At 39.6% G+C, this 12,245-nt stretch overlaps 1 protein-coding gene across 1 annotated transcript in view; it reads left to right on the top strand.

Moving 5' to 3' along the window:
* Window positions 1–3,634, top strand: part of LOC136879053 (glutathione S-transferase) — a 63,074-nt gene extending 59,440 nt beyond the window's left edge. The window contains exon 5 of the mRNA XM_067152791.2: window positions 3,293–3,634. Coding sequence (XP_067008892.1) covers window positions 3,293–3,460 — 168 coding nt within the window. The 3' untranslated portion in view covers window positions 3,461–3,634. The remainder of the gene's footprint in view (window positions 1–3,292) is intronic.
* The last annotated feature ends 8,611 nt before the right edge of the window (window positions 3,635–12,245 follow it).

Here is a 12,245-nt window from a genome sequence, read left to right on the forward strand (position 1 = left end):
CAGTAGAATAACCTTTCCTAAAACCGAATTGCCTTCTATCGAACCAGTTATTAATTTCACAAACATGTCTAATATAATCAGAAAGAATGCCTTCCCAAAGCTTACATACAATGCATGTCAAACTTATTGGCCTGTAATTTTCAGCTTTATGTCTATCACCCTTTCCTTTATGCACAGGGGCTACTATAGCAACTCTCCATTCATCTGGTATAGCTCCTCCTCCGTTGCAGGCCTAAATGAAGAATGAATAAATGAATGAATTATATAATAAATAAATGAATAAATAAATAAATACCAGCTCCTGTCACAATGTTATCAGTGTGTAGATCATTAGCCTAACGTGATTGACTGTGGAGTTTATGTCATCACTTTTGCCACATCTGTCATCTTTGGCAGAAATACATCGGCAGAATATTACATACATGAAAGCCCAAGGAATCTTCGATTGTCAAAGGTTGTATGAATTTGCTGTGTTAAATCAAGAAACTGTAAATAAGCTGACCATCCAACATACTAAAACCCCATTAGGGAGGCAAAAGCAGAGCAAACAAAGGTAAGAGTGACAAAGATAAAATATACAGTCAAACAACAGAAACTAAAACAAAACACCTCTACATCTAACATAAGAATGATTTCAGAAGATGCAGAGGAAATGAGACAAGCGAAGTTAATTGTGTGGGAGGAGGCAAGCATTGCTCTTTCAGCAGTAGATCAGCTACTTTCATTAGAAAAGTGATCTTACTTGGTGCAGACTTCACTGCCTGGCAGTAATTCCTCACTGCTGTCCAGTCAAGTTTAAAATATTCTACTTATGGTTTCTAAAACATGGCAACGAAGAAGTAGGCCGAATGGCATTATCGAGATTCAACAAAACTAGGTTTCAAAAATTCTGTACGAAAGTCACTTGGTTCTTGTTTCCATTCAAGTGAGAGTCCAGTTTTTTCCGAAGCAGCAATTTTGTAGCCAAGAAAGGAAAAAGTTAATGTCATAAATGAACAGGTCCTGAATAGTACTGTATATAAGGTACATTAGGAAGTTAATAAAGCTGCAACAGAACAAGATTGGCTGTACTGAAGATAGAACGACGGTCTCAGCTTCAGGAAGGAATAGATTTAACACTTGTTAATCCCGATATACCATTCGTTCTTAAATGGGGGCGATTTCTTTTCTTGCTGGTGGTTTAATGTCACACTGACACTTCAAAGGTTTTCAGTGACATGTGGATGAGAAAGGTGAGCTAGCGCCTTAATTAACATACATCAATTCTCCATCAAAGAGAAACCACAAAAATGAAAACCAAAAAAGAACTGCAAATGTAATTTACAGAAGTCTTGTAAAAAGGCTTAAAAATCCATCGCCATGAAATAAAATTATTTTAATGTCACAACAGGTAGAACACCCTATTGCATGCTAGCCCAGCATTATCCTTTTCTGTCACTAGGACAAACTTTAAAATGTTTTGGACAGCTGTATGTATCTTTCTCAAGTATACAGATCCATAGACAACTACACTCTACCTGTTCTGATTTCATTCAAATGCTTTATAAAACCTGGAAAGTGCAACTTTTATTCATAAGATACCATTATATTAAAAGTCCATTTAAAATTTCCAATTACTTCTTAGATAGTAATTTTGACTGTCAAAGCCGGTCTTATGTACAAGTGTACCATTTTCACTGTTGGTGCAACAATTTATTACAAAACTAATAATCAGTTCTCCATCAAACAGTACCTGCAATGGTCTAGGAACTTGCTATAAAAATATTTAGATCTAATGTATGGAAAAACCATCGTAAAATAAAGCATTTTGAGACAGTCTGGGCTGGGGATCATTACAGACTGGTGTTAGTGTAAGTTCTGGAAAGGAACAAGCAAGTGTCTGAGCTTGTCGGGGGTTGAGAAGAGATGGATGCCGACAGCCTATCTATTAAAATATGGCAGTCTATGAAGACATCGATGATGACTATTGCAGTTGTGTGAAAAGTTTAATGGTAATTTTTATATTTTGCCTAACTGATAATTTTACCAGGGGCTATTATGTGATGAAGTTCCATCATTCTATTCCTTGAATAGACAACAGATGAGGCACCTTTCACATAAGGAAATGGGCAAAAGCCACAGAGGGCTTCCCAGGGAGTAAGAAGAAACATGTCATTGGTAGAGAGAATGCAGTGCACCCAAAGAATGGGACCCTTTGTCCTCCTACGAAACTGCCAGCAAAGATCTTGGTCTCCTGGAAAATGACCTTCACCGGGACTCCTCTGTTTCTCACAGTCCGCTAAAGCTATGGAGTACACTGTTCTCCAGCATGGCTGAGGACTAACAAAGACAGCCACAGACACTATGGCAATGTCTTCAGTCATTGGAAGAAATTACTTTATTGATTGGACGTCAGCAAACTTCCTGATCCTGGTAATGGGATTTGCTTGAATTTAGAATATCTCAGAGAAACAAGCTAATGCAGGAACAACATGGCAAACACCATTCTCCATAATGAGCCAAAACTGAGCTCTGATCAATTTACTGAGAAGCATTAACAGTAGCAAAATATTTTTCTTCAATGCTGCTTGCGGTATGGGAAAGATGTTCCTAATTAATTTGCTACCAGCTATGCTGTTGCGGTTGCATAGTCTGGAATTGGCGCTGTTTAAAGTACCCACTGATCTCGACAACGTGGTGGTATACAATTCTTAATCAGTAGACTGCGTGCACTTAAATACCTCTCCACCCTGCCCATGAGGAGTGAGAGCATTTGATGCAGTTGATGACAATTCGTCCGTCAGATGGAGACGTAAAACCTTGAGTAGACGGCTTGGTATAGGCTATGTGCAGGTTTCACCCTCTCCCTTCCTACTATCCTATCATGTCATCCATTTCATGTTATTAACTTTTCTCATGAGGTTGATGCAGGAAGGGCATCCAGTTGTAAAATCTCACTATGAATATTCACCTCAATTCATACCCAACCCTGAAGAGAAACAGAACAAGGGTTAGCTAAAGAGAAATGTTTACATTTAATAGTTAAGAATCTAAATAGTAATCAAGATTTTTGTTACTCATTGGAATGTCTAAACAATTTGTTCATTCATTTAGATTTATACATTTATTCCATATTTTACTGTTCGCTGATATATCATAATTTAGTCTTTGAGAAAAATAACTGATATGGCTTATTGTAAAATGCTATATGTACAGTATATATTCTGTGTATATGTTTCCTTAATTTGAACACTTCTGTTCCTACTTCTCTGGTAGTTGTAAATTGCTTCATGAATCTTTGTTTCTCTTGTAGCTCACATGGGCAGACCTATACTTTGTAGCTATTCTCGACTACTTGGACGTGATGGCCGGGAAAGATTTACTTGAAAATCGTCCAAATCTACAAGCTCTGAAAGCAAAAATTCTTGCATTGCCAAGCATCAAGGAATGGGTAGCTAAACGTCCTTACTCAGATGCTTGAAATGTGACATTGTAATGCTGAACATAATTTTAGATCTGTGGAAGTAAGGCATGACATTTTTTTCCTGTAGGAAATTATGTGCGCTATTCACTGTCATCCTTTTCTATTTCTGAAAAAATGTTTAATTCATAATCATACATTGTAAATTATAAACAAATAAACTCTTTACAAGCACATGGATTGAATTATTTGAATACAATACTTACTCAAGCAAGTTCCATATTTGATATCATATCATATCATATCTTGAACTACAGTGCATGAGAGAAGTTCCTCCAAATTGATGAGAGTGCATCATCCTCATATATTAGCTGAACAACAGTGCTGAAGACATAATTATGAGTTAAATAACAATTAAATACAAAATCAATGACAATGAAAATAACATAATGATGATGACAAAAATTAAAATAATCAGTGAAAAATTATTACATCTCTCCACAGTTACAGTAGATGCTCAAACTGTTTTACTGTGTTCTGAAGGCAGAGTTCAACCAATACCGGACAGCTTGCGGTTTTCAGCGAGAAAGTCGATAGTGCTGCTACCTGCGTGGCTTGGTGAGAAGTAAAATTCAGTAGCATATTGCCACTTGTATGATTCTTGGCGCACTGGTGTGTTTATCATTTATTAGAGTGTTTCACTAAATTATTTTAAATTGCAGTTTACTAATGCAAGTATTACTGCTGCCGCTATTTGTGCAGTTAATAACTGTAGCAATTACGGCTCTGCAAACTGTTCAAAGTCACATGGTTGACAAGCCAAATGTGCTTTATATATGTCAGAATTGTTTTATTTCTGTGTAATGATTTATTCTTTAAAGAAACGAATGACGTACCTATGTGGAAGACAGAAGGGGAAAAAATACGAGCAATAAAGGCAAATATTTAATGCACTAAGTGACCTTGTACAAAATACATGGTTAGAACCATCCTCACAGTAATCAGAAAGAAAATGGATGAGAATGAAGTTGTCAGCGAAAGAGAGGAAGGCCCACCAAGGCCGTGAAGATGAAATACTCCCCAGGCCTGGCAATCCTCAGGGTAGGACGAGTAAGATGAAAGTGAAGAGACTGACACTATTAATTGGAAACAATCCACGCTCCCAAGTTGAGAGTCCCTGGTCCCTTTTACGACAGGCAGGAGATGCCGTGGATGTTATTCTACAGGGGGGAAGCATCCATCGTATCCAAGCCTGTCGTTAAAGGGACCACGGACTCTCAACTTGGGAGCGTGGGTTGGCGACCCTTACCGAGTCTTGCCCTTCACCTTTAATATCCGACCTTCCTCGGTTAACTCTTATTAGAGATAACAGAAGATGATTGCTCAGTTATACTTCCTCTTACCGCTTGCACCCGCAGGGGGTTCTATGTAGTAAATATATAAAACATAATACAAAACATCAATGGCCACAAGTTATATAAACATATAGTTCTTATAAATTCTTGCATTGCTTTGGCTGAATGGTCAGCACACTCACCCTCATTTCAGGAAGAGGGACGTAAAACAATTATTATTATTATTATTATTATAATTATTATTATTATAAGTAGTAGTAGTAGTAGTAGTAGTAGTAGTAGTAGGAGGAGGAGGAGTAGGAGTAGCAGTAGTACTGGGCAAGTTGGCCGTGTGATTAGGGGTGCGCAGCTGTGAGCTTGCATCCAGGAGATAGTGGGTTCGAACCCTACAGTCGGCAGCCCTGAAGATGGTTTTTCTGTTGTTTCCCATTTTCACATCAGGCAATCGTTGGGGCTGTACCATAATTAAGGCCACGACTGCTTCCTTCCCATTCCTAGGCCTTTCCTATCCCATCATCGCCTTAAGACCTATCTGTGTCGGTGCGACGTAAAGCAGATTGTAACTAGTAGTACTCATTGCTGGCTGAGCGAGGATTTTAATCGCATCTCTTAATCCATGTATCTCGGGGACTGTGTATTTGTGTTTGTCTTAATACACACATCACACGACAAACCACCACAGAAACACGCAGTTGTGAAAACATATAAGTTTGACGAGAGGAATGGCATCTGCCGGAAGACGAGGCTAATTTCATTTAAAGCGCTGGTCCCAAGTAACAGGGAAAAGACCTAGCGAAAGGCGCTGCTAGTATAATGCTCATACAGGAGGTATTCCATATTTTCAAATTTCATTCTTAATGATTAAGATCTTTCAATTAAAAACCACACCAAACCCCATGGCACTACAGCCCTTGAAGGACCTTGGCCTACCAAGCGACCGCTGCTCAGCCCGAAGGCCTGCAGATTATGAGGTGTCGTGTAGTCAGCACGACGAGTCCTCTCGGCCCTTATTCTTGGCTTTCTAAACCGGGGCCACCATCTCACTGTCAGATAGCTCCTCAATTCTAATAACGTAGGCTGAGTGGACCTTGAACCAGCCCTCAGGTCCAGGTAAAAATCCCTGACCTGGCCAGAAATCGAACCTGAGGCCTCCGGGTAAGAGGCAGGTATGCTACCCCTACACCACGGGGCCGGCTAGATCTTTCAGTTACTTTAATAAAAATATTTCCAATGAGTGGAGACGCATGTCTCTTAACTGTAGCATAGAGAAGTATGCACTTCCTGGGCTTGTCACACCTACACGCTAGATGTCACCACAATCGCTGTTCGCACTTCACTCAATACTGTTGAAATAGAGCTTCCGGTATTGGTGTACTAAAGTATTTGGTTCGACCCTCTTATGATTAGTGGTACCGTACTTTTCCCAAATCCATTTCCTGAAAGGTTGCTTTCATATTTGCAAATCTCCAAAATCTAAAGGATTTCTTCCAAAAGTCAATAATTCTGAATTACACAATTTTAAATGTCTGTTAGGTGATCAGCTCAGAGACTGGTTGGAGCCTCAAATAGGCTATGCAGCTATAGGTTAACCACAAAAACCAATGGCAGCACCAAAATGATGCGTACTAGGCAATATGAGGAGTGAGGTAGTTTGTTATTGCTTTCTTCACTGGGCCAGACAGTGCAACACCTTTCATAACACTCAGACACTATTTATGCTCCGAATATCATTACTCAGCAGATTCTATACTGGGACTTGCTAAAGTACTGCATCCATCAAGATACTAATAAAAATTGTGTGTAAGTGGATAATATTTTTTAAGTATGTATTAACAGTTTTGGATAATGATACATACTGATATGTGTGAAGAGCTCTGTATCAGCACTATCTAATTTTTCTGAACTAATATACCATACATATTTTTCTGCTGTTCTGAAACTTAAAGTAGTCTTTGATATTTAATTACACATACTGGTGTCCTCGATTTTATATGAGTTTCTTGAAAAATGTGAAAATTAAAGTACAGTTCCTGTGAAGTATAAGTGATGGGTGCTGTGGTTATTTATAAACAAAAAAGCAAAGTCATATCCGTACAGGCTATGAAGGCGCTTGGAGTGGTGGAAGGTAAAGGCTTCAACTATCCACAACCTCGGCACTTGATGGGGTAGAGTGGTCAGCTCTACGCCCGGCCGCCTTTGCCCCCAGGAATTAACCTCGTACTCATTTTTGGTGTAGGCAGAGTGAACCTCAGTCCATGTGCACCTTCGGAAGTGGAAATCTCGTTTCTTAAATTTTACGACTTGCTGACAGGGATCGGAACCCACATCCTTCTGGGTGAACGGAGCACGCTTTTACCGCCTCGCCCAGGCAGCTCCTATATTTATAAACAAATCATCAATTTACTTTAAAGATTAATGTTTCTTTATCCAATGAATATCTTAAAATTGCAAATTATTATGTACTGGTATATACAATGAATTAGAAATTTGCAATATTAATCCTTTTGTTATTACTATATAATAGGCAACATTAACCTTTTCCCATGACATTCACATGGAGGTTCTCCTCTTCACCAGATATCTATGATAAAGTTTTCAAAGTATTGATCGTCACCTACTTGAGATGATGATGATATTAATATTAATAATAAAAATGGGACACCCTGAAGAAAACCCTAGATAAAGTCCCACGTCACCATATGACTATACTGCTAGCTGATTTCAGCGTCCAGATCAGGAAAAAGGGAATATTAGAGAGAACCAACAAGAATGGGAAAGCTTAATTAGCCTATGCACTAAGTATGACCCCAGCCTTCAAACAGCTTGACATGACACTTGATGGGTGACTGCTGAGGCACTATGAATGGCAAGGTATAAGAGGATCCATTACTTGTCCTTGGTGAATATGAAGCCACTAAAAGAGACCAGAAGTGAAGAACAACAAGATCCCTAGATTTGATATCATCAAATTTGAAAAAGACGACACAAGCTACCATGAGAAACTGAACCAAAATAACAACAGGATTACCCCGCGAGTGGTCACTAGCCGAAATGTAATGTGAGTGGTCGCGCGTGAGACTTTCTCTCACATTACAGTAGTATGACATTTTTCACAGTTTTGAGGGGCGTAAGGCTGAATTTTACTGTTGAAATGAAACGCAAGTTCTACCTTATATATTTTCTATAAAAATGAAATAAGAAAAATGAAATGGCGTATGGCTTTTAGTGCCGGGAGTGTCCGAGGACAAGTTCGGCTCACCAGGTGTAGGTCTTTCGATTTGACTCCCGTAGGCGACCTGTGCATCGTGATGAGGATGAGATGATGATGAAAACGACACATACACCATGCCCCTGTGCCAGCGAAATTAACCATTTATAGTTAAAATTTCCGACCCTTCCGGGAATCGAACCCGGGACCCCTGTGACCAGGCCAGCACGCTAACCATTTATCATGGAGCCAGACATAAAAAATGACATGATTAGCTGTTTATTAAAGACACAAATTACTATTTAAAATAATATATGCAATGTACATAAAAATAACTTCCGTCCTGAAGTTGTAAAAAATAAAATTTCACACATGCATTATATCTAGTAATATTTACTTACAAAGCAAGGTTTCTGAACACAATAACATTTTTAAAAACAAGAAGTGCTCATAATACAAATACTAATGCGTACAATAGGAGTAAGTTTCCCGCTCCACTTGAAAATAACACCAACGCCATTAGTCGCGCGATGAGAGAAACTCTCATGCACCGTGCACGGACACATAGGAACCTTTGTTCTGACTAGGGGAGGGGGTGCCTACCCTTCAAATGTGAATCGCTCTACTCACGACAGTTATAAACTCAGCTAGAAGAGGGAACAGTCACCTCCCTTTCATCACAGTGAAGTAATTGCACAATAAAAATGTGAGAGAAAATCTCATATAGCGACCACTCGCGGGTTAATATCTCTACAAAGTGGAACTTGCTTACAGATACCAGCTCAGGAGACGATCCTCTATAGACCTAAAGGAAATAAGCACTCATGGCAGTCCAGCAATGCGACAAGGCTATAGAGGCCAGACGACCAGTGTTGCCAACTTATATTTTCAAGATCCGCTAAATACTATTAAAAATCTGCTAAAATTTCACCAAGAAATCCGATCTCAAATAATGAGCATTAATAATAAAAAATAATGAAAAATGAAAACCTACAACCTGTTTTCCAGTCACTGACCGGGTCAGGGATGTGATGAATGAAGCAGATATAGGCTGTTAGTAAGATGGGGTCACCACTCCCACAGTGATTTATTAATAAATGATAGATGCTATGAAATGAGAAGGGAGAGTGTTGCTGGAATGAAAGATGACAGGGAAAACCGGAGTACCCGGAGAAAAACCTGTCCCACCTCCGCTTTGTCCAGCACAAATCTCACATGGAATGACCGGGATTTGAACCACGGTATCCAGCGGTGAAAGGCCGACGTGCTGCTGTCTGAGCCACGGAGGCTATAATAATAAAAAATTTTAAAAAATAAAAATAAAAGTAAATGTCTGCACTCACCTGATCTGTGAGTTTCACTGGGATTAACCCCCTGCCTGCAAGCCGGCGAGCTAAAACTTGTAAGCGTTTTAGTGCCAGGTGAAAACTTGGTAAATCCCCTACCTCAAGGGCCACACACAAAACAGACCAGTTCATTAAACGGTCTTCCTTCATAGCATAAAATAAATGCTACTCTCTCACAGTTTCATTATCTGTCGTCATTTGTCAAGGAAGAGATAAGTATCCTTTTCCCCACGCATTACAAATTTATGACACCATGATCTCATAACATCAGATTCAAATAACATGTTTTCCTCATGTGACTGCTAGCTCCTGACAAGAAATACGGAATAGCTCGGAGACAGACTGGGGTACAAATTAAAAAACCGTAAAATAGATAAAACACTATATTCCACTATAATAAATCTAGAATTCTGCCAAAAAATCCGCTGTCCACTAAATTATATATTTCTCCACCAACAGTTTTCCAATTCCGCCAAATTTAGCGGAAAATCCGCTAAATTGGCAACACTGGACTAGCATGGATCAAATGGAACCAACATAAAAACAAAGCCAACTTACAAGCCTTAATTACACAAAGGAAGATCACGTCCGGTATAATAAGAGGGACAAAGACGAAGTACAACAAAGAACTGATCAGGCAAGCACAGGGCGACTTTGGAAGGAACAACCCTAGAGACCTACACAAGAGCCGTAAGTTCACTCTCACTACCCTACATCTCGAACGAGCAGACGGATCACTGTGCCTCTATGATAATGAATGCTGACTACTTCCAAGCAATCCTAAATGCAGAAGAACCTGCCCAGCGACACTCAGTTTGAGAAACCACTAATCAGGCAGTCAGAGTCATCATAAAGCCTGTCAAAAAACAAAGCCTCTGGGGAAGATGGGATAGTAACAGAAATGTTGAAACAAGCCGAAGAACTCACCTTTAGGCCCATACACAAAGTAATCCTCAATATATTGGCTAATGAGACGTGCCCAGATGATTGGACTTCAGCCGTTATCCACCCGATCCGCAAGAAGGGAAACAAAACAGACCCCGACAACTACAGAGGAATTTCACTCCTTGCAGTTGCCTCTAAAATCCTTTCCAAGAGTCTAGAATGGCACATAACATAGCAGTTGGGCAACAAGTTACGAGAATACCAAGCAGGGTTCAGAGCACTGACATCCTGTACTGAGCAGATACAAAACTTCAAGACCATCCTAAAGTGAGCCAGGCAGGGGGAAAAATTTTCGTCGTCTATCGTCGAGTCCGTGGATAGAACCACTCTCTTCAAACCCCAAGGGAACTAGGATTCAATGCAAAATCAATAGGTTATTTATTATTTATTGTATGGCAAGTACAGTATATAAAAGGAAAAGAAAATATACAATATATTCACAGTTACAAATCGATGTCCAGTTGTTGTAGGCAGTCTAAGAAGAGAGATGTAACACTGATGATATCTCATCTCAGGCTGGTCCATTGGACATCCTCAGAGGGCAGTCCTCAACAATGTGCTTCACTGACTGGGAAGGGACTCTGCAGTCACAAGCAGGGGATTCTTGAAGTCCCCACTTATGTAGCATAGTATTACATCTAGCATGGCCTGTTCTCAAATGGTTAAGTTTAGTCCATTAGTGTCTTTTCAGGTGAAATCCTGGGAGTCCAGTTGTGGGGTTATGGATGTTGTTTGACAGAGGCTGAATTCCAGCTTTGACGTCATTGTTCTGGATATTGAAACAAGTTATGTCATGCCATATTGGGTTCCTTGATTTAAGACAAAAGGGGGCACCTCATGGATTGAGAGATCCTTTAGATGATTAGGATGGAGCAACTTTCTCCACTCACATATAGTTGCTTCCTGTCATCTCAGGTCTGGAGGTGGTTTGTTACTGATGGTATGTAACCACAGGATTGGGTTGGATTTTAGTGTGTCTGTTATGAATCTTATACAGTCAGTCAGAAGGACATCGATCCTTTCTTATTCAGTCACTGGATAAATCATGCAGTTTCTTCACGATGTTGTTCCGTGACACAAGATATGGAGTGATTACATCTTTAACTCTTTGACAGTTCACTCCTGAAATGTTGCAAAAGTTACTTTTCTCGTGGACAGGTGAGAGAATTGTTTTGAATCCTGCAACCTTACCTTCACTTTCCAAATCTTCCTCTGTCAATAGATTGGTGCAAGCCACACTGCACAACACCACTTCCAAAGTAGAAGACAGGGGTGAGGCAAGGAGGCTATGCTATGAGTGATCACACGCTGGATTATGGCCATTTATTTTCCTCTCTAAACCAAGATCTTGTCATTATGCATAGAGAAAATAAAGGCATCCTACTCAACACATACAAAAATATGTATTCGTCTTGAGCAAAGAAACAGTCACAATGGTAAAAACTATGAAATTTCAGAAAAAATGAATATTCTTTTTAATAAAATAATCAAAATATATTGTAAGCAGCAAGACAAACATTCAGCTTTGGTACATAATACGCAAGCTTGTCTCTCCCCTCCAGTCCCACTCCTTCCAACTGAAACACCGGCTCCCTCAACAGCCATAGAGCAGCAATCGTTCCAGTGTAAGGTTGTTCACTAAGCAGACCCAACTTGACATCATTCTACAGGGGCTGTTTTTTACCAAATTCTGAAGGGCTATAAAATAAAGACACATTGAGAAAACAAAATTATTTTTTTCTCTAGAACTTTAGTAGTTTCATACTTATTTTTCCACATAATCACTAAAACAATTTAGGCAATTGTCGTATCGTGACACTAGCTTTCCCACACCCTCTGCAAAGAAGTCTGCCACCAGTGAGGTAATGTGGGTCTCGACAGCCTCCTGAAATTCTTCGTTTGTACGCCACAAATGGAGGTTTACGATCGGTGAACTTTCTACAGCAATCCCAGACATTTCAAGGTCTTCGCTGTGCCCAATTGTGACTCAA

This window comes from Anabrus simplex, chromosome 8 (genome assembly GCF_040414725.1).
Source record: "Anabrus simplex isolate iqAnaSimp1 chromosome 8, ASM4041472v1, whole genome shotgun sequence".
NCBI classification, from domain to species: domain Eukaryota; kingdom Metazoa; phylum Arthropoda; class Insecta; order Orthoptera; family Tettigoniidae; genus Anabrus; species Anabrus simplex.